This window comes from Cynocephalus volans, chromosome 14 (assembly GCF_027409185.1).
Source record: "Cynocephalus volans isolate mCynVol1 chromosome 14, mCynVol1.pri, whole genome shotgun sequence".
NCBI lineage: Eukaryota > Metazoa > Chordata > Mammalia > Dermoptera > Cynocephalidae > Cynocephalus > Cynocephalus volans.
The window spans coordinates 36,194,214-36,217,718 of NC_084473.1; the positions used below are offsets into that span (position 1 = coordinate 36,194,214).

The 23,505-nt window shown below is 36.1% G+C and overlaps 1 protein-coding gene across 2 annotated transcripts in view; it reads right to left on the reverse strand.

The window, feature by feature from the left end:
• The window catches only part of ATL2 (atlastin GTPase 2), a 62,255-nt gene extending 39,053 nt beyond the window's left edge, over positions 1–23,202 (reverse strand). For both annotated transcript variants that reach the window (XM_063078291.1, XM_063078292.1), the window contains exon 1: positions 23,079–23,202. In XM_063078291.1, coding sequence (XP_062934361.1) covers positions 23,079–23,196 — 118 coding nt within the window. In that variant the 5' untranslated portion in view covers positions 23,197–23,202. The remainder of the gene's footprint in view (positions 1–23,078) is intronic.
• Between the last annotated feature and the right edge of the window lie 303 nt (positions 23,203–23,505).

Here is a 23,505-nt window from a genome sequence, read left to right on the forward strand (position 1 = left end):
ACTTCATGAATACAACCCCAAAAGCACGGGCAACCAAAGGAAAAATAAACAAATGGGATTATATCAAACTAAAAAGCTTCTGCACAGCAAAAGAAACAATTAACAGAGTTAAAAGACAACCAACAGAGTGGGAGAAAATATTTGCAAAATATACATCTGACAAGGGATTAATATCCAGAATATATAAGGAACTCAAACAACTTTACAAGAAAAAACAAGCAACCCAGTTAAAAAATGGGCAAAAGAGCTAAATAGGCATTTCTCTAAGGAAGATATACAAATGGCCAACAGACATATGAAAAAATGCTCAACATCACTCAGCATCCAGGAAATGCAAATCAAAACCACACTGAGATACCATCTCACCCCAGTTAGGATGGCTAAAATCCAAAAGACTATGAACGATAAATGCTGGCGAGGTTGCGGAGAAAAAGGAACTCTCATACATTGTTGGTGCGACTGCAAAATGGTGCAGCCTCTATGGAAAATGGTATGGAGGTTCCTCAAACAATTGCAGATAGATCTACAATATGACCCAGCTATCCCACTGTTGGGAATATACCCAGAGGCATGGAAATCATCAAGTCGAAGGTATACCTGTTCCCCAATGTTCATCGCAGCACTCTTTACAATAGCCAAGAGTTGGAACCAGCCCAAATGTCCATCATCGGACGAATGCATACGGAAAATGTGGTACATCTACACAATGGAATACTACTCAGCTATAAAAACGAATGAAATACTGCCATTTGCAACAACATGGATGGACCTTGAGAGAATTATATTAAGTGAAACAAGTCAGGCACAGAAAGAGAAATACCACATGTTCTCACTTATTGGTGGGAGCTAAAAATTAATATATAAATTCACACACACACACACACACACACAAACGGGGGGGAAGAAGATATAACAACCACAATTACTTGAAGTTGATACAACAAGCAAACAGAAAGGACATTGTTGGGGGGGAGGGGGGGAGGGAGAAGGGAGGGAGGTTTTGGTGATGGGGAGCAATAATCAGCCACAATGTATATCGACAAAATAAAATTTAAAAAATAAATAAATAAATAAATAAATAAATAAATAAATAAATAAATAAATAAATAAATAAATAAATAAATAAATAAAATAAAATAAAATAAAATAAAATAAAAATAAAAATAAAAATAAAAAATAATGATCTCCTTGCCACAAGACCTACAAAAACACACCTGAGTAAATAAGACCCATGGTTGCCAGAGGTTAGGGGAGAGGAAGGGATGAACAGGCAGAGCAGAAAGGTTCTTAGGGCAGTGAAACTGTTCTCTACAATACGATAGGGGTGGATACCTTTCACTGTATATTCGTCAAAAGCCCATTGAATATACAATCCCAAGAGTGAACCCTAATGTAAACTATGTACTTTGGATGATAATGATGTGTCAGTGAAGCTTCATCAATTTTAACAAATGAACTACTCTAGTGCAGAATGTTGATGGTGGGGGAGGGTATGTATGTGTGGGGGCAGGGGTATATGAAAACTGTACTTTCTGCTCAATTCTGCTGTAAACTTCAAAACTGCTCTAAAAGTAAAGTTTCTTTTAAAAAAAGACATCTATCTTTTTGCTGCTTGATCATACTTTAATTTAAATCTGCCAAATTCATATACTCAGTATGTATTTCAACAGCAAAATTTACACTTCACAGCTGACCTAGATCCGTCAGCAAACTTCAAGCTTAATTATAAGCTAGGACAATAAAATGATGTTACAAATATGCATTACAATAAAATGTTACCAATGTTAGATTACATCAACCCAAAACTAAACTTATAGTGAACAAAGAGTAATTCACTTTTCAAAAGCATTGAAAGTATATTTTAAGTTATTACATTCCATATAAAAACTTGAAACAAATTTTTATGGAAAGACAGTTCAGTCTACCCAATCGATTTATAAAAATTAGTTACCTAACAAAAGGAAAGTAATGTTTCAGTGTCTGGTACTTGGACCTCAACATTTATATTCTATATCCAAATGAAAATAGTACCTAAGAATTCAAAGTTTATTCTAGCACATAAGTTCAAAAGCCTTAAAGAGGTTATGCTATGGTAAACCTATTTCTAGAAATTTATTATAAGGATGCTAACAAAGATGTACAAGTTTGTTTACCAGTGCTATTTCTGGTAGTGAAAGTTAATGGTGAGTGTCTCAAACCTGGAAAGTGACTCAACAGTTATTTTACCCATATACCGACATATTATGCAGCTTAAAAAACACATGCACACTCTTAGAAATTAAGAATTTTTTTAAATCACCATAAAATTAAGTGAGAAAAAGGCAGCTTGCAAAGTAGTACAAATCATCCCTGATTGTTTTGCTTTTTTTAAAGCATAAATACTGGGGCGGGGGGGGGGATTGGGGACTTCCACTCATTAGAGTAACTGGTACCAGACGGGTCCTCCACCACAAACTACTATAAAATTCACTGAGGTATCTTTCTTCAAGCACTGGACAATAGGTAGTAAAAGATTAGAATCCTTGAGAGCAAACTCACAAGGTGAGCCCATAATCACTCCCAGCTCTCTTCCTGAAAACAATCTCCTAACTACAGCATGAAGAACTAGAGCAAAAGCAAAGATCTGAGTCTGAGGATTGCTAAAGCAGTAGGCATCTGTGAGGCAGGGCACCAGAGAAAAAGGAGCTGTGCAGGGGTGGAGCCCAGAAGTCCCTGACCAAGTGCAACAAGCTTCCCAGGTGCAAGGGAACACAACACTACGCAAGGCTTTACCAGAGGGCAGCTACTAAAGGTTGAGAGAACAACAGACACCAGAGGTCGAACAATACTGAGACACTTTAGAGTTCTGGCCCAGCCAGAGTGGTGAACAGATTTTATGAATACCTCAGGCATCAAGCTGAGACACTAGAAAGGCCACATCTTAGAATTAAGGACCATATCTCAGAGAAAGGCCTACTGAAGATCCATTCAAACAAAGCCTAAAATCAAGACTTGAAAAGATATGCAAGGTACACAATGTGGAATTTAGTCCTGCCAAGTTAGGGGAGCTTCCTCTAAGCTTTCCACAGATCCACACTAACAAAGTATAAAGCCAAGCCTACACAAGGTCGAGATCCACCAGTAATTGAACTTCCTGACACAACAAAAACTAGATAAGAGAATCCAGAATCCCTACAATGCATAACGTATAATATACAATATATGATCAGAAATTATTAGACATACAAAGAAGAAAATGTAGCTCACAGTCAAGAAAGAAAAGCAGTTAATAGAAACCAATCCTGCAATGACCCAGATGTAGAATTTAGCAAACAAAAGCTTTTAAGCAGATATTGTAAATATGTCCAAGAACTTACAGTAAAATAAAGACTTAAAAAGTGAATAGATAAGGAGTCACAGCCAAGAAACAGACTATTAAAAAACAGATAAAAATTCTAGAACTGAGCAGTACAATAATTAAAATGAAATATTCACTGGACGAACTTAGCAGACTGAAGGTAGCAGAAGAAAGGGTTAGTAAACTTGAAAACAGAAAAAAAGAAATTCTCTAATCTGAAGAACAGAGAGAAAAAAGAATAAAGAAAAACGAATAGGGTCTCAAGGGCCCATAGGGCAATATTGAACATGTAGTTAGAGTCCCAGAAGGAGAACAAAGTGAGAACGGAGATTTAAAATATATGAAACCTCACAGTGTTACCAAATTTGATGACAGACATAAAATTGCAAAAAGCTCAGCAAACCTCAAGTGGGGAAAATACAAAACAGACCACATCAGACAGAATGCAAAACACCAAAGGTAAAAAGAAAATCTTTAAAGCCAGGAAGGGGGTGGGGAGGAATACATATTACACAGATGGGAATAATTCAAATGACTGCTTCTCATCAGAAGCAATGGAGGCCAGAAGACAATGGAACGATATCTTCAGCGTGCTTAAAGAAAAAAAGGTATCAACCAAGACTTCTATATTCAGTGAAACTATCATTAAAAAATGAAAGCAAAAACAAGACAATAAGCAAAAGCTAAGAGTACGTGTTGCCAGCATACATGCACTACATGATATGCTAAATAATTTTCTTCGGGCTAAACACAACATTACCAAATGGAAGGACTCATTATACATTCCCACGGATATGAATCTGAAGGAGTAAATAAATAGATACAATATAAAAGATTAGCTGTTTCCTCCAAGTAATTTCTTTAAAAGATAACTGATAAGTGAGAGGAAAACTAATAAATTGTATGTAGAGTTTATAATGTACATAGAAGTAGAAAATCTTAAAAATTAAGATAAATGTAAGGACGAGTAAATGAAATTATACACTAAAGTTTTTATGATTTTAAAGCAGAAAGTGGTAAAACACTGATTCTAAACAGACTTTGATATATTAAGGATGCATACTGTTATCCCTAAAGCAATGACTTTTTTTAAAAAAAGCAAAAAAGAGGTTATAGCTAAAAAAAGCCCAATAAGGAACTAAAATGGAATACTAAAAAATATTCAATTAACCCAAAAGAAAAAATAAGAACAAAAGACAAAAGGGACAAATAGAAAACAAACAGTAAGATGACAAATTTAAATCCAACTAAATCAATAATTACATCAAATGTAAACACACTAAATACTCCAATGAAAAGACAGAGATTGTCAGACTGGACAATTAAAGCAAAAACTATATACTGCATATTGGAGCTGCCCTTTTAACATAAAGAAAGACAGGCTGAAAATAAAAGGTAGAGAATAAAGTATACTATGCAGACATTAATCAAAGGAAAGCTGATATAGCTACATAAATATCAAAACAGACTTCAAGACAAAGTACTACTAGATATAAAATGGGAAATCATCAGGAAGACATAACAACTGTAAATACTTGTTACAGAGATTAAAATACATGAAGCAAAAATTCACAGAACTAGAGAGAAATATAGACAAATGCACAGTCTTACTGGGAGATTTTTAACAACTCTTTCTGAACAACTGATATAATAAGACAAAAAATTACTAATAAGAATATAGAATAGACAGCCCTATCCACAAGAAATGTGAGCCACATATATAATTTAAGTTTTCCGGTAGTCACATTAAAAAGTAAAAAAAAACAAAAAACAAAAATAATTTAAATATTTTTTATTATCCCAGTTAACACATAGTCAATATTTTAAAATTAAAATATTTACTTTTTCATACTGTCTTTAAATTCTGCTGTGTATTTTACACGTACAGCACACTTCAACTTACACAATGTCTATCAAAAATACATGATATTTAGATTTCATAAAATTCATAGCTGAAAAAGTAGATTTACATATATAAGTTGCTCCAAACATAAAGTTTTCTAATAATGAGTCAAATACAAAAAAAATTATTTTCCATTCATATTTTTATCCACACTGATAAAACTACCTCAGTTCTTTAAATGTAATATAACTAACATAAGTTGAAAATTCAGTTCTTCAATCACATTGCATTAATATGCATTTCTTTGACTAAGGTTGACCATTTTCTCTATATATAATATTTGTTTCCTCTTCTATGAATGTCTATATTCATAATCTAGATAGCTTTAAGAAAACAAGTTTATATTACCACCCACAAGTCCCTTTAATTCTATAGTAACAAATTATTAAATGCTTAAATGCTATTTTACAGATAGTTTTTAAATTCAAAACAATTTATATACACTGGGGTCACTTGTATGCAGTATATAATTTTACACTAAAAACTAAATACGTTTATAGTGGCTATATATTTGCTAGTATAATATATCCATGATTTACTTCCAACAGAATCTTCAATCAGAAATGCAACTTTAAATCTAACATTACAAAGCAAATTGTGTTTTTACCATAGCAAAATGTGGTTCTTTCAATTGAATGGGGGTAAAAAGCTTGAAATGGATATAAACACTAACTATAGTCAGCAAAACTGGTAAGGCCTCATCACTGTCTCTCTATAAGTACCAACAGTCAAAGCCTCAAATTGAAATGGCTTTACTTTCAACAACCCCCATCCTACCTTTATGGCTTTTATCATAATTAAAACCCCCACAATAACAATCGAAATTCAAATTTATAAACATAAATCAAAATTCATAGTGTTTACAGTCTAAACACTACGATCAACTTGAAACTAAGGATCACTGGGTAATCGGCTGCGGTTGATAACCCAGCTAAAAATCTGGAGTTGTGCTTAGCACAAACAGGCACTCCGCTCCCTGCTTTTTGTAAACTGTCTTCAAATTTTGAAACTTTCTTGGTTTTTAACTATGATCTCAAAAAAAATAAATCACCAAATTTCAAATTTTTTTAAAGTAAAAATATTATCACTTTAGAAATAAAGCATGGCATTTTAAATCTACAGAAGTGAGGAATAAAAGAATACAAGTTATTTTCCAGGTTCAAACTATCATATTTAACAAAGCACAGTTGTGACGGACAAGGAAACATAACTAAAGGAAGCACAGATACCTAGGTCAGTGCTGTTACCAGTAATTTTTGTTAAATGGGACAGGTTGATTAATGATGTGGGACAACTTGATAGAATGTATATACAGGCAAATACAGAAAATCTATAAAACTCTGAACCAAAGTGACAACTTTCTTAGATGCACTTCCTACAGTCTACAAAATGTTTAAAAATTGGATAGGTAAGCTATCACAGAAGTAAGTTTTTAGCTCAAAAGACGGTTTGAGAAGTTTAGGGAGAGAGAACTGATTGGCCCTGAAATTCAGTGGGAAGTGTTAAGTGCCATTACAGACAGACTATAGCATTTTCTAGTAACATTACCTGGAAGTAAAGAAAGAATTACTATTTGATATCATAATCAACAAAACAGAATTTTTCAGAAAATGCATTAATTAAGCTACAGTGACAAGAAAGAAAGAGCAATGCACAATTTCAAAGCAAATACAAACAAATTGTTAGAATCTCAAAGGATTTCAGCAACAAAGCACTTTCAAAAGTGGAAAAGCAAAGATGAGACAAAAATTCTTCTCCTCTAGCATTTACTATTTAAAATTGTAGAGTACCGACAAAGTAAGTAATAACCAGATGATAACTTTGCAAATAATTATAAGATCTTTGGAATAATGTAGACCTCCTATGATTGCTAAAGCAAAATCTACCAGAGAAAGGGAGCAACCTGACTTCCAAGCTTTATTTTGCTCTTAAAAGAGCTTTAGAAGAAGAGGCTTTAAGAAGCCTCAACCAATTCAGCCAATCTAGTTAATGGAGAAAAATTTCTTTAAAAGCTGTATTAGCATTTAACATATAATCATTATTAAATAACAACATATTTATATTAAATATCTGATATTTGTTCTTAATAAATGTCTGTAAAATATCTTTCCAATATTCTTTTCATTTATTTTCAAGCAAGTATGACACGGAAGCAAATAGATTTCCTAAAAGAATCCTAATTAGAAGTAATGCATTTATAGGAACTAATGATCTGACTTAAGACTGTTACCCAGGAACCAATTAAGTAATAAAGTCTAAGGGCTTCCATAAATAGAAACAGGTAATTTTCACTCCCTAGAAATGGGGACTTCAAAAGGCAGCACTGTACATTGACTATGACTACTGGGTGAAAAACTAATGGGGTAGATTATAAAGGATAGATCAACCCCTAACTCCCCTGAATCAATCTTAACATGACAAAGACAACCCAATATTTGAAGCATAGGACACCTCTATGACGTACGGGTGAGTAAAAATTTTTTAAAAACCTAAATCTGATCAAGCCTCTAGAACTAACTACAGGTAAGGAAATACAGAAGGCAGAGAAACATGTTAAACATCACCACAGAGATGGAGTCAGAAAAAAATCCAGAACATGGGACATCCCACTGGACAAATAAACCTAGATACACAGATAAATTACAAAAGCAGTGGGGGTAGGGGTACTAAAATCTTGAAGCAAGAACCCTACTCTAAAAACTCATTACCAGCTGGCTAACTAAAAGAAAGTACTCACTCTTTAGTAGGGAAAATTGAAAAGGATCAACTTTAAAATAAACCCATTAACACTCTATGAAGAAAACTCTAGGCCCAGATCACTTCACTGCGGAATTTTACCAAACATTTAAGGAAGAAATGATATTAATTCTACAGACTCTTCCAGAAGGAAAAAAAAGAGAGGGGAACATTTCCCAACTCATTTTATAAAGCCAGTATTACCACCAATTCCAAAACCAAAGAAACTGCGAGAAAACAAAACTGCAGACCAATATCACTCATGAACAGACTTCAAAATCCTTAATCAAAATCCAGTATTCAGAACATACAAAGAACTCTTACAACTGAATACAAACTATTCCATTTTTAAATGGGAAAGAGACATTGACAGTTGAAAGAAGATACACGAATGGTAAACAAGCACCTGAAAAGATACTCAACACCATTAGATGTTACGGAAATATATATGAATACCACAGTGAGATACCACGACACGCTCACTAGACTAGCTAAAATTTACAAGGCCACCAAAATTGTGAGGAGTAACTGGCCTCACATATATTTCTGGTGACAGTGTAAAATGATCAAAAAACTTTTCAAAAAACTTTATGGCAATACCTTATGTTAAACATACACTTAGTATCTAAGAATATAATCACGCTCCTAAGTACTTAAAAAGAGAAATTAGAACACATAACAACAAAAGACTTGGACACAAATGTTGATAGAAGATTTGTTCGTAATAGCAAAACCAAAAACCACCAATGTCCATTTTACTAGAAAATGAATAAACTGTGTTAAACCCATTCAACGGACTACTACTACTCAGCAATGAAAAGAAATGAATTACTGATATATATAACAGATAAACCTAAAAAGCATTATGCTAAGTGAAAGAAGCCACACACACAATATTGTACTACATGATTCCATTTATGTAAAATTCTATAAAAAACAAAACTACAGTGACACAGAAAGCAGAACAGTGGTTGCCAGGAGCTGAGGGTAAAGGAAGAGAAGGGGCATAAGGGAACTTTTTGAGGTAATGGAAATCTTCAGTATCATCACTAGGATGGTGGTTGCAAACTACACAATTGTCAAACTAACCAGACTATACTCCAAACTCAGCGAATTTTATGTAAATTATATCTCAACAGGGCAGATTTTGAAAAATCAGATCCAGCCTATTTCCCTTAGCACTTTCATTTATTTGGCAAAAGAACAAAACAGTACAACCAATTTATCAATCATTTTCTACAACGAAAACAGTCTAATTAATATTGCCCCCTTCAAAGATAATTGCCTATGAAGGTTATACCAATGTGGTGAAAACTGTAGCTGTCCATCACTTCTAACACTGCTGAAATTCCATTTAAAATATTTTCTCATGATCTGAATATAGGGCCTTGAAAACATAATTTTGAATATCTCCAACAGTGACAAATTTATTCCTTTGTAGATAGATTCCTATGAATACAGTACCTGATCATGCCAAGATATTTTTGTTAAAAAGCAGAAAGATACTACACAGTTACTAATACTTATTTTCTTAAGGAACGTTAGTAGTAGTTTTTTATATTGGGGAGGAAGGGCATTTTCTAAGTCCTGTAAGTGTTTTAAGCATCATGAGAATATGCATATGCTCCCTAGAATACATACCATGTTAAGACATATGAGAACATTTAAGTTCTAATACATATGCTTAAAAATTAGCCTCAATACTCAAAATTAAATCTAATATATCACTTACACGGGCTTTACAGATGTAACCCAATTCACTCATTTTAACGACAAGGAAAACTTATGCCTAGACCACTGTTTGGGGGAAGAACTGAGCCATGACTTCTTATTTAGTGTTATTTCCTCTATAGTATTGCTTCTCAAACTTTTAACATGAATGCAAATCACCTGAGGATCTTGTTAAAATGCATATTCTGATTCAGTAAGTGTGGAGTGAAGCTTGAAACTGCATTTCTAACTCCAAAATGATGCCAGTACTGCTGGTCCTCAGAAATTAAGGAGTCATGATATTTTACAGGTGTTTAGTATGGAAATGCCATTCACTTAATTTTATTTCACATAGTTTCTAATGATGTTAAAGCAAAGTCTTCAAGCTAAACTGTAATGTTCCATTCTTCACGGGAGACTGCTAATACTCTGACTAATCACTCTAGCTTAGCTATAGAGGATTCTATATAAAGTGCAAAAGAGACAAGGTACATAAACAATCCCCACTTTTGAAAAATAGATATAGAAAATGTTTTAAAATGTTAATATGATACACAAGGTTGAAAACTATTGGTCTAGAATGATCATCAGTCACCTGGGTGAGCTTTTACAGCAATATTAGGCCTCGTCTTCCAGACTGCTACAGCCTGGAATAAAAATACTGACAAAGACACAATGGATTCCAATAAAATATTTTTTTTGAAGGAGAGAATCAACTATCAGCCAATCAGGTACCATAAGAAAAGATTTTAATTCACCATGTGTTCCTATAAAATTGGAAGTAAAATGCAAATTGCCAAAATAAAAACATTAAAGACTCCAGAAAAGGACCTATTAACAATGCCAGTTATCAAAAATAGTATTTTCCCCCATTAGACCTGCCCCTTTGGCCAACAACAAAAGACTATCCTAAACATTACGACTTTGAAAAATGCTTTAAAGAACATACAATGTAGTTCACATCCTTCTTTCACTACTATCAAATCAGGAGACAGAGTTGTTTTTCCTACAAGACTCACATATTTTCCTCTTGAAATCTACCGTTTCCATAGTAACCAACACTGACGTCACAGAATCTTTGCTGTTTCCACTTAAAGAATGAAGCATAAAAATGCTTTTATGCATTTATCTAAGTAGATGAAGAAAACTGTAAAACAGATTTTAAATGTATAAACTCAAAGTATTTTTCCCAAAGCTTGTCAAATATTAACCAGTTCTTAAAGCATACACTTGAATAAGTGTACTTTAAGAAAAAAGAAGAAAAAAAACTAAAGTTAACTTAAATTAGATAATTTAAATGAGGTTGCAGTTTATGAAGTCAACTTTGTTGGCTAGTTAAAAGATACTAGAATAAATGATGGCTCAAGGGACTCTAAACAGCAAGACAGAAATTTTCTATATGGTTTCTGCAAGTCTTCACTAAATCCTCACACTAAGGTTTGCCATTTTCTTCTAAATGGAAGTCTGGTAGAAAATCTCACCTCAAGTCAAGATATAAGAAGGGTCTTGCATCTGCTCTTAAGTCCTTTTTTTGAGGGGGATATGGGGGAAATACACTTTTGTTCTGTGGTCCAGATTTTTAAGGAATGAAAGTACAAAATACTGAAACTTTTAATATTTTTTTAGGTAAGTTGCTTATATCCTAAAGGAATTCCTGCACATATGTACAAGAAAAGAGATACATGATTCCTTCTGTACTAAAGCATTGTTTGTAATTCAAAAGAAAATTTGGAACAACCTAAATACCCACAGATAAATAAACCATGAGATAAATCAGAAAATTAAAATTAATAAATAAGATCTAAATATTTACACATGGGGCTAGCCAGTTGGTTAGAGGGCAACCTTGTAACACCAAGGTCAAGGGTTCAGACCCCCGTACCTGCCAGCTGCCAAATAAATAAATAGATAGATAAATAAATAAATAAATATTTACACATGGATAAGCCTCAAAACCAATTTCAATGAAAAAATAAATCAAGCTACAAAAGAATACATAGTTTGATCCACTTACTAAACTTTTTTAAACACGGCAAAATGCTATTAGATATGATATATACATATATACACTATGGAACCATTAAAAAACCAGGACATATATACACCACTTTAAGGATAGGGTATATCTCTGGAGGAAGAGGAGAAGAGAGAGATATTGGGAGAACCCCTCAACTGTACAGTAACATTTTATTTCTCTTTTAAAAGGGATTAAAAACCAATACAGCAATTACTATGTATTAAATCTATGCAATGGGCACTTGGGCATCTATTATAACTTTCTCTGTCACTTTTCTAAGTTTGAAATATGTTACAATTGTTTTTAATGAAACACTTTAAGTCACCTCTTTTAATTTACCTCAGAATTCAGTTACACAGGGAAGGGAACTTATATATATGGAATGACTCAATGGCTTTATGCCAGACGCTGTGAAAGTAATCCTCTAAACAACTCTATGACTTAACTATTATCCCCCTATTTCAGAGAGAGGAAATGGGGATATTAAAAGAAGTTTTAAAAAATTCTTCAAGGTTCTAAAGCTAAAAAGTAGTGCATACATCAAGATATCTATCTTTATATTAAACTCATGCTGTTTCCATTACACCAAACTGCCTTTCAATGTTATAATTCTTATAAAGATTAATCATTGTTCCCCACTGGTACAGACATAGAAAGTAAGAAAACTCAAATCAGTCCACATTTGTGAATGATGCTTATCATTTAAAATAAATTGCGGGCTGGCCAGTTAGCTCAGTTCGTTAGAGCACAGCCTTATAACACCAAGGTTACAGGTTCAGATCCATGTACTGGCCAGCCACCTTCCCCAAAATAAAATAAATCCCTATTTATCATTTAAAATTAATCATCTACTCTCCTGAGTAAAAATAATGACAAGTACAGAACATTGGTGGGCTTAAAAGGATTCGTTTTTGTTTGAGAGGTGTATTGACTGACATCTGGTATTTGAGATTTCTAGATCCCTAAAGCTCCAGATTAAACTGGATTTTGGGGTAAGAACTAGAATAACCAAAATAATCAGAGTAAAACAAAACAAAACAGAAAAACAGCTACACAGTTTTCAACCCATCTATAATTCAATTATAATTGGTCTACAACTGAGTTATACTGTCAATATTTAATCAGCCATAACCACACAGTAAAAAAGGAGTCCCATGCACACTACAGCTTAAGACCCATCTGAGTGGCTTGCTCTAAATAGAGATTCTTGGACACCACCACTCTCCCACCCACACCCCCCCAGAGTTTGATTCAGCTGATCAGGCATGAAGTGCAGGAATCTACATTTCTAACAAGTACCCCACTAAATACCACCAAGGTAATTCTGGTTCAGGGAGTGAAAGAGCTAGAATTCAAGGTGCACGAACCTTTATTCCTTCAATAAATAGTCACTGAACAACTACAACATGGTTCTAGGAACTGCAGATTCAGTAGTGAACAAAATAAACAAACAAAATACTGCTCTTAAGAGCTTACATCCTAAAGGTGGGAAAGTAGAGAACAAACATATGACATCAGCCAGTGTTAAGTGCTACAGAGAAAAACAAAGCAGGTTAAGGTAAATAGAAGCAGAAGTAGCTATTTTATAAAAGAATGGTCAGGGAAGGCATCTCCAACAAGGAAACATTTGAACAAAGGAATGAAAGAAATATATCTGGAGAAGAGGGGAAAACATTAGTAACTTTCTCATCCCTCAAAACAATTTACCGTATAAAATAATTTTGTGTTGTACCTTTTACTACAGCAGAGGGAAAAACTCTAAATAAGAGTGCCTAAGACGTGCTAATACCAAATATCATCTCTTTAATCCTCAAAATTTCTTTGTGGAGTAACTATGAGTTTCCTTGTTTTCATAAAGGAGGACACTGAGGCACAGATTAAGAAATTTGCAAGGGCACACGTTTTTCTAAGTTATCAAGTCAGGATGCACAGCTTAGTCTTGTGATTGTAAAATCCATCATCTTCCAACTATGCCAAACTACATCTTTATTACCAAATGAGCATGTTTGTTGAATAAACTTAGATCTGAATTTTTATGTGCTCAAGATTTCTATAAACCTAAAAGATTTACCAAAAACACAATTTGTTTAAAAAAAAAAAAAAAATCTCATCTCTGTAACAAACCTTAGCATACAGCTATTTTTCAAAAATCCCCTTATTAACACTTAATCATTTACACCGTTAGCAAATCATTTACACAGTCCCCCAATATTTGGGGAACATTTTGTTCTTCATAAACTTTCTAGAAAGGTAAGTTTTAAATTGCAGACCTTTAAAATGTAAGATGCAATAAAAGTATATTTGCCCATCTTTGGCAAGATATACATATAAATTTATATGCAAAAAAATGTGCAACACATTGTTTCATATTCACTAACTCCCACAATGCTCAATACACATATTCGATGTGTCATGACTAATTTAGGAAGGCGCCCCACCCCCACCCTACCTACTTCAAGCTAATTAGAGAGCAAGGCACTTTGCTAGATTCTAGAGAAGTACAATTTGCTAATAATGGTCCTTACTCTCAAGTTTCTAACACAAACAAGTATAAAAGGATAGCATAAAGGAAATGCTATTTGAATAAAACAAAAGCAGCACTATATTGTATTATTTAAACTAGGGTCATTGATGAAGACATTCTGGAAATGGCTGCATCTCTCTGAGCCCTGAAGGTCAGATTGAGGCTAACCTTAAAAGTGTTGGCTAAGAATGCTGGGCATCATACCTGAGGAGAGCCACTGAAAATTTTAGAGAAGAAGAATGATAGGATCAAAGCTGCATCACAGAGATAAACTGAAAATGAGTGAGTAAGAAGTGTAATGAGTCTAAAAACAGGGAAATCAGATATAAGGCAACTACAAGAGCCTCGATATAAAGCGAGAGGCCCAAAGCCAAGAGGTGACAGTAAAAAATAGAAAGGGATGCACACAAGAGCTAGTTCCTAAACATCCTTCTGTGGCCTAGGTAACAGATAACATTAAATTATTTTTTATAATGGATGTTCTCTTTTCTTATAAGCCTTTATAAAGTGGTGATGCACATTTCCATTTCCAAAAGTATTTTTGGTATAGTGACTCCAAGATTTTGAAACACAGGGATCAGGAATCCATCAAAACCAGAGTAGGTTTCCTTGACTCAGGCAAATAGCTAAATCATCCCCTCTTGGGCCCAAAAACTTTGTGGAAGTTAAGAGATATCAAACCCATCAAACAGCAATAAAATTTGAGTTAACCAGTCATCAAGGGAGTCATACACACACATACACTCTCTCTCTCTCTCTCTCTCTCTCTCTCTCTCTCTCCCCCCCCCCCCCACACCAGGCTTAAATTTAGAATAGGGTTATCATGAAAAATATCTCAAAAAGGTATTTGCCAAGACTCTGGAAATAAGACACTAAGTTCCATTTTGCCACATCTCTCTTCCTCAGATGACTGTTATAGCAGCAGTTTAAAAAAAGAAAGGAAAGTGCTCAAATTCCCGACTTGGCTCAATACAGGCAAAATTCCTACTACAACAGCAGCTGTAAAAAGAAGGGAATGGTGCCAAAAACAGCAAATAAACATCCTTCCAACTAGATAAAATGTGAGAAATTCAAAAAACAAAGGGATAAGAAAGTCAGAGCTTCCCACTGTACTTTCCTTTCGTTCCTTCCCTAACTAGGCAATTTTAGAGACCATGTCAGGATTCCGTGTGGTAAATAAATGCATATGCTCAAAAACAGGGGGCAGGGAGAACACATTTGTACAGTTTTTAAACTTCATTTTGGGCCACTCAGACAGTTTTTCCAGGAATCAAGTTAGTTAAACGAATTCTTTGCTCTACTTGGCTACAGAAAAACAGCCCATATTCCTTTTTCATTGAACATGCTCTCAACACCATCTAATCTTTCAGTTGCCTTTATCTAATGACTTCTAAATACTTTTTAAGCATCTCTTTTACATTTGAAAATTCTTAGAAATCAGGGACAAATGCTTAAGTTATTTTGTAAAAAAGGTTATCAAAATGCTGCCAATCTTTTTATCTTCAAGTAAGTGGCATATCCTACACTTTGCTCTCTAAGACCCACTCGTTTTTCAAAGCCTAAGAAAGCCCACCCTCCTCCATGAAATTTTCCTCAACAATATTAGCACACAGTTAATTTCTCCTTCTGAACTCATAAACTTAATGATAAACTTAACTCACAAATATGTATAAGGTTTCTGATCTCCCATCTACATGAAAACCTAAACAGGGATCTCTCTACACTTTTTAATGGAGGTATTCACTACAAGCAATTGAAAAGCCCTTTTATAGGGTAGGTACACGATGTGTCAACTGATAACATCAAGGGATAAAAGCTAGTTCTTTAATTATGGTCCTCTATTTCCTACTCCCCTTTCTTTACTCCCAAAAGAAAACTAATCCCAGGCCCTTCATGTTCTCCCTTACCCTCAAGAGAAGAGATGATAACTTTATATACTTAGTACATGCCAAATACTTTTAAGACTTTATCTTTTAATCTTAAGTTTCTAAGGTAGGTTTTTTTAGTTAAGGAAACTGAAGCTTGGTGGTTGTAGATACTTGAACCCAACTCCCAAGCTTGTATTTTCTGCCACACTCCTAGGCACTGAAGCAGATGCCCATATTCTGGCAATAAAAAGAGACCGAAATAATAAATAATCAATATTTCACAAAGAATTTAAAACAGTAAAAAAAAAAAAAAAAAAAAAAAGTACTCCAATAGCCTCCAATGTCTAAGAGACTAGCACTAAGTTCAAATGTTGCCAATTCATTTTTAAAAAACATTCACATGAAGGGACTGGCAGGTTAGATCAGTTAGTTAGAGCACAATGTTATAATACCAATGTCAACAGTTCAGATCCCCATACCAGCCAACTGAAAAACACTCATATGAAAGAAACCATTCAGTTTTTAAAAACACACACACTATTCTCATCAAAAATAATAATAATACAAAATTAAAAAGCAGATATAAAAAATAATTTCAGGGAGTTTTCAAAACAGGAAAAACACTGAGGATTGATTAAAAAATGCAAAAAACAATTAATAAAAAGAACTCATTTTCAATTACCATACTAATATGTCAACATCAACTATAATCAAAGAAATGCAAATTAAAACAGTAAGATGCCCATTTTTACCTATGTGTTGGCATTTATCTTTAATTGACAACCCCCACTGTGAACAAAGGTATTTATTTGTAAACAAGCACAAACCTAACCCTAATGGAAAGTGAATAAATTAGTACAACCTTTGAGAATGGATGTGTGTGAAGCCACCATGTGTGGCTTCAATCTTGAAAGCAAACAAGCCATTTGATCCAGTAATCTACTTTTAAGAACTTGAGGATAAGGCCAAGATTTATCTACAAAGATGTTTAGCCAACATTATTCACGAGAAATAACTCAATATTATCCAAAGGGGGATTAGTCAAGAAGTACTACACCGCCATTTTAAAAAGGATGTATACTCAAAGATATATACTAAAATGTTAGCAGTGGCTACCACTAGTTGCTGATTTTTATTTCTTCTTTTTTATGCATTTTTGTCTTCCAAAGTGCCTACCAAGACGTACTGCTTTTGAAATTCAAAAAAAATTAAACCTTTAGGACAAAATATGAAATACCATATTTCATGTACTTGCTTAAGAGCTGTTATCAAAAGCCCTATTCAATAACAAGTTTAGCTGTAACTTAAAGGCAGCAAATTTCTATCTTAATATCCAGCTGTAACAAGACATTTGGCATCAGCTACATCATTTAACCTCCCTAGGAACTTCTAGTCTATTTCAGAATTTAGCTATTTTTTGAGAAACAACATCCAAGTGCACTGCCATATTTCCTGCAGTAAGAAGCCTCTCAACTCTAAACAAAAACTCTACATAGCCAGTTCATATTGTCACATCAACTTAAAAATTAAAGTGCTCATGAAAAGAAAATGGCAATTTCTGAAGATTTTATTAATAAATGTTTTCCAAAAGATGTAAGAAAAAGGGTGATTTTCCTGTCAAAACTTCTCTCTGATTTGTCATTCAAACATCAACCCCCCCAATTTGTTAAAAGTAAACGTACTCCAACTTTTGATATCTCATAAATCCATTCATTCAAATATGAAAACACCTCATTTAGTGTGCCAATTCAGTGTCCCCCTTTAAAGAGTTTCTTTATAAAAGACTTTAGAGTTTCTAAAGTATCTTTATAGATATTAACTCTTTAAAACTAATAATAATAAAAACCTGTAAATTTTCTAGGATAGATATTAACCACTAAGGAGGAAAAAATGTTACAGATAAACATTACAGATTTCATATTAAAATTACAGTCTCCTTTCTAAGTCCATTCCAAAGATCATAGGAAGTTTACAGAACTCAAAAATCTAGTTAAAATGTTAAGGCTCTAGTTTTAATTAGTATCAATGACTCTAGTATAATGAATTAAATGAGGGGGGGGGTTATGGGATTCACTGTTAGTGTGGTTTCTAGTCAATCATTTCTTTAAGAATTACCATGCATAACAGATCCAAGTTAGATTTTGCAGATTTACTGCTTGAAAAGCCAATGCCCTATACTTGGAAACTGCCATGACCTTAAATAAAGAAATCAACTAATATTGAATCCTATAATTGAAATAATTCCAGAAGACTACTTCACCACATGGTTAAGTGATTCTCTAAAATGTGTGTTTATTGAAATGAAGGTAGCTAGGAAAAATGAATATATATTTATATCTTATTTTTTAAACTGAAGGAAGGTCTTTCAAGTCACCCATTTTAAAAATTAATGTATAGTTCAAAGCATCTTAAATAACCACACATTATAGTAATAACTACCTCCAATAGAGGGTTAAGCACTTTTATCACATTTAATACTCACAATAACCCTACCATGAACATCTTATCAGCATTTTACAGATAAAGTTAAAAACTTGCCCCACTACCCTCTATTCATACTACAGAAAAAAAAAAATCACAACTTTTGATTGTAAATATACACATTATATATAAAAGCACAAGTAGTCAAATTGACAAATTCTCATATATATGTTATTGTGTCTTACACACAGCTTTACACTATCATCTGTTTCCCACAAAAGCCTTGTTATGGGATTATTATCACTACTGAATATGGGGGCTTCAAGGCTCAGGGAACTAAAGTGAAGTCACTCAGCTTTTGGTTCCTCACTCTTTTCCCACTACACTATATTCCTTCTCTATGATTAAAGAAATATTGCCACCACAATCACAGCATTTTGCAATAAAAGATAAAATGTACTACAGATTGTAGATAAGCATCTTTCATCAATTACATAATTTCTCCAACATGTTATTAGAGTTACTGGCTAGCAGGATATCTAGCTAACCACTAACTGGTTATTTTGGTGCCAATCATAGAAATGTAAGTTCTGTGAATAATTTTTATTAAGCTGATAGGTTAGCAAAAGAATCCCCTAGATATTGCTTGTACTGGCCAGAAGACTAAATCCAAAGTTAATCAAAAGTGCATATTATGGGCCGGCCCCATGCTCACTCGGGAGAGTGCAGCGCTAGTAGCGCCGAGGCCGTGGGTTTGAATCCTGTATAGGGATGGCCGGTGTGCTCACTGGCTGAGCATGGTGCAGACCACACTGTGCCGAGGGTTGCAATCCCCTTACCGGTCAAAAACAAAAAGTGTATATTATCTCCTTTGGAAAATACAGGATGTATAAATTAGTCTTTCATGACTTAAATGTTGTTTCTAGGAGCTATCATCTGCCCATAAAACCAATTACCCTCAGTTGGTTAGAGCAGTGTTGTAACACCGAGGTCATCGGTTCGGATCCCCTTACCGGCCAACTGCCAAAAAAAAGCAAACACAAAACCACTTACCATACAGCCATTTATGCCAGAGTAGGTGGTGAAGGTGGCTACTTATACATACACATTTTTACAAAACTCTATCCAAGTTTGGCAATATGTGTGTACACCCAAGTACATACAGATATGTTCACTAATAACTTTAAAAACCATTTACACTTCCAAACATTTCATTCTTCTCAATGTCCATAACAAGCAGATTTGTTCTACTTCCTCCCCCAGCTGCTCTACTTCTTTCTATAATATCTACATTCTCCCTTCTACTTTAAACTTTCTCACTCCACTTAGTGACTTGCCTTATCTTCACTTTTGTATCTTCCTCATCTTTTCCTTCCCTCATAAGCATGATTTCAAACTTCACTCATTCAGCAAAGTTCTACCCAGTTATCTCTAATTATATATAATTTCCAATGAAGAAGGGCCCGAACCCTCTTCCAAGTCTGGTGAGGAACAGTAAGTGCCTCAATAGCTTTTGTGACCACGGACAAATCACACTGACTCCCTCCAATGGGAATAATAACTTAATTCCCTCACAGGAAGGTTTTAAGAAATAAAATCAAAACAAGATGTTTAAAGTGCAAAGTATCAAGTATTATCCTACTGACATCGTATTTTCAGGTTGGTGTTTTCTTCTGGCTATCTATCCATTTTTAAAACTATAGAGAAAGCCCTCAACTGTTCTTCTGTATCACGGGGTAGCGAGGATAAAGGATAGGAAGAAGCTTACTTGAGTAATGAATTCATTGTGGGATCAAGTTCAGTTATTCTATCTTCTTGAAGTAAATAATGCCCAAATTCTCTAGAAAGTAAATAACACACCTGGACTTTGACAACTCAAAATAGCTATAAAATCAGAAGAAAAGAATAGAAAAGGAAAGAGGAAAGAAAGCTGTGTCCCTACACTCACCCCAGAGAAAACTTTAATTCTGTAAAGCAGTAAACCATTACCAAAAAAACTTTAACTTTGAGAGCCTGCCAGACAGTTTTGCCTACAATTGTGTGTCAAACAGGTCTTCCAATTTTTTAAAATGCATCTTGCTACTAAGTCCCACAGTTTTAAAATACTATCTTGAACTCTAGGATCATCAAACTAACAGACAGTCTTCCTATTGCCTAATGCCAACTTTGGAAAAAGCACAATTTTTGAAAAGGTCTAACAACTTCAAGGAAGTTACTTTTATCTGTGAATATTCAAAAACTTTATCCTAAAGTTACAACATAGTTGCAAAATAACGAATCCTGAAATATACCTACGTTTGCTTGACTTAAGGCCTAAATCTCATTTTCACTCAAGGTTTATTTTCCTTATAATAAATATCTCTTTACGGTAAGGCAGCTCCTTTGCCCCAAAATAAAGAATTTCAAAGAAAAGTAAAACTTTACTAAATAGATTTAATCAAATCTACAGAATCCTATCAACCTACAAAGTCAATAAAATGAGTGCTATTTGTTTTATAAAGATATTACATTTCTAAAGAGTATGCATTTTGCCTGAGAGAGACACAAAGCATCTTCCTACAACTAACTACTTAAGTGACACCTGACTCACCCTAACTCAGTTCTTCAACTTTACTTCTCCAGAAAGCAGAGGGAGACAGTTTCTACACAGTCAAAAACAGGTGAGTCCCTATTCATTCACAGACTGTTCTTACTTTAAACACAAATCCTAATAAGTTTATTTGGGTTTTAAAGCAGTAATGGGTGATTCAGAGCAAATTAGCACGTACTGGGGACATTATGGGCAGTCATTTGATAGGAATGGCTATCAAGTGGAAGATCTCTCCCTCACCACCACAAAAAAGGGGGGGCGGGGGCAAAACCCCATAACTGGCAGACAAGAGCATTTAATAAATGGTGGGCCCTATTTATCAACAGTCTCAAGAGTCTCATCTCTTCTCAATGTACCACGGCATAAAAACAACGTTGATAATCATGACTGAGTCATAAATTTATGTATGTCCTAATAAGGCAAGTACATAAAACACTTTGAAACTACATCTAAAACGATTAACACACACACACACACACACACACACACACACACACACACACACACACACACACACACACACACACCTCTCTCTCTCTCTCTCTCTCCCCCCTATTAATCCAGCAGCATTCCAAAGCAACTAATTACTTGAGAAATCCAACCAGCAGAAATCTAAGGCAAAGCCTCTCTTTGGCAGAATTTTTTTCTATAGAGTGCTACCCTTCTAAACGGTTCTGTCAAGTGCTTTGGTTGGCAGGCAATAATAAAATAAGCATTATTTCCTTTTCTTTTCCCCTTAGCAAAACTTTAGTTTATCCTCACCTCCGACATATGTCCAAAGGCCACCATGAATGAAGAATATTTCAGATAAACTTTTCTATTAAAGTGAGTCCTTGGAGCTACATTTTATCAAAATGTTTTAAATTTCACCCAGCGAAACTTTTATCAGACTGTAAAAAGAGAAATCTGAAAACACAAGCTCATATTTACTGTATTTAATAAACTCATCTTGGCTGTACTTACCTAACTGTAGGCTTTCACTATTTATAAGCCTCTGAAAAAACTTTATGCCTTTAAGTACCATCAAAATCCTCAATCAGGATTTCATGTGTTCAATTCACACCACAGTGAAAGAGCAAATGCTAAACTCCTAAAAATAGGGGTGTTGTGAGTGAGACGGACACACAACACTGTGCTGCCAACGCAACTGCGTCTTCGAGGGGGCAGGGGCGCTCCTGGTACACGTACAGTAGGAGCTCACATTCAGCAAAACCGGGGAGCGAAGGATCGGGTGACTTCACACCACAGACACTTTCACTCTAACCAGGCTTTACTACCATCCGAGTGACTAGTAAACGGCTCATAACCCCAGTTTGACCCCCAAATCTGGACTTGCAAACCTAGTCACTCGCAGAATGAGCTCAGGGCCGAGGAGCCCCGGGATGCGAGTCCCGGGTCACAGCCCTGGCCTGCGCTTCCCTCCAGTAAGGGTGTCTGGACAGCGTTCCGACCTGGCAGCGAGGTGTCCGCTGCCCGCACGTCCTCCTCCTCCTCCGCGGAGCCCATCACGCCATGGCCACCGCTTCCTCCCTGTCCGCGCGAAGAACAGAGGGCAGCGAGTGCCGGCCAAGTGACGGGTCACCCCGCCGCGGCCGCAGCTCGCCGGGACCGAGAGGCGCTGCCGCCGACCTCCCCGCGCCCCAGGCCTGCAGCCCCGGCTCAAGGCCGCCCCCTCAGGTCGGGGCGGACAGGGCGGCAGCCACGCGGCGGGCGGGCAGGGGGCCGGGCCGGGCGCAGACGAGCGCGCCGCCAGTTCAGCCGACAGCTGCGGGAGCCGTGGCCGGCGGGCCGCCCTTCCAGGCCGCGCGCGGCTGGGGCTAGGCCCGGCGGGCAGACGCGGCGGCGGGAGGAGACCTGAGCCAGCCGTGGACTCCGACCCCGCCGCCTGCGGCCGGTGCCCGCGACCCACCGGCCCGCCCCCTCGCCGCCCCCTCCCCCAGGGCCCTGCGGCCTCTGCCCGGCCGGCCCGTACCTAGGGAGGTCGTGGACGAGACGTGGTTAACGCTGGCGCTTGGATCGCTGGTCCGCCGCCGGCGCCGCAGCCCCTGGTGCGGCTGCTGCCTTCGCGCTGCCTCGTCCCCCTCCGCCATCTTGTACCGATTTAAAATTAACTCCCCACTTACGTCAAACGCCGCCGCCGCTTTATCAACCTCCCGGGAGCCGACGGGGCGGCCGGCGGGTCCTAGCGCCGTCCTCGCCCCGCCCCCGTCCCGCCCATCGGCTCCCACGCTCCGCCTCCACCCTCTCCCGCCAGCCGCGCGGTTTTCCTGGCCTTATCCTTCTGGGAGGAATTAGCGAGCCGCTACTGTCTCACCTCGCCACGTCCCTGGGCTCAGTGCCACACCCCCTTAGCGCGGGGCTGGTGTGCGTAAACGCAGAAAGGATCTCCGGAGAACTAA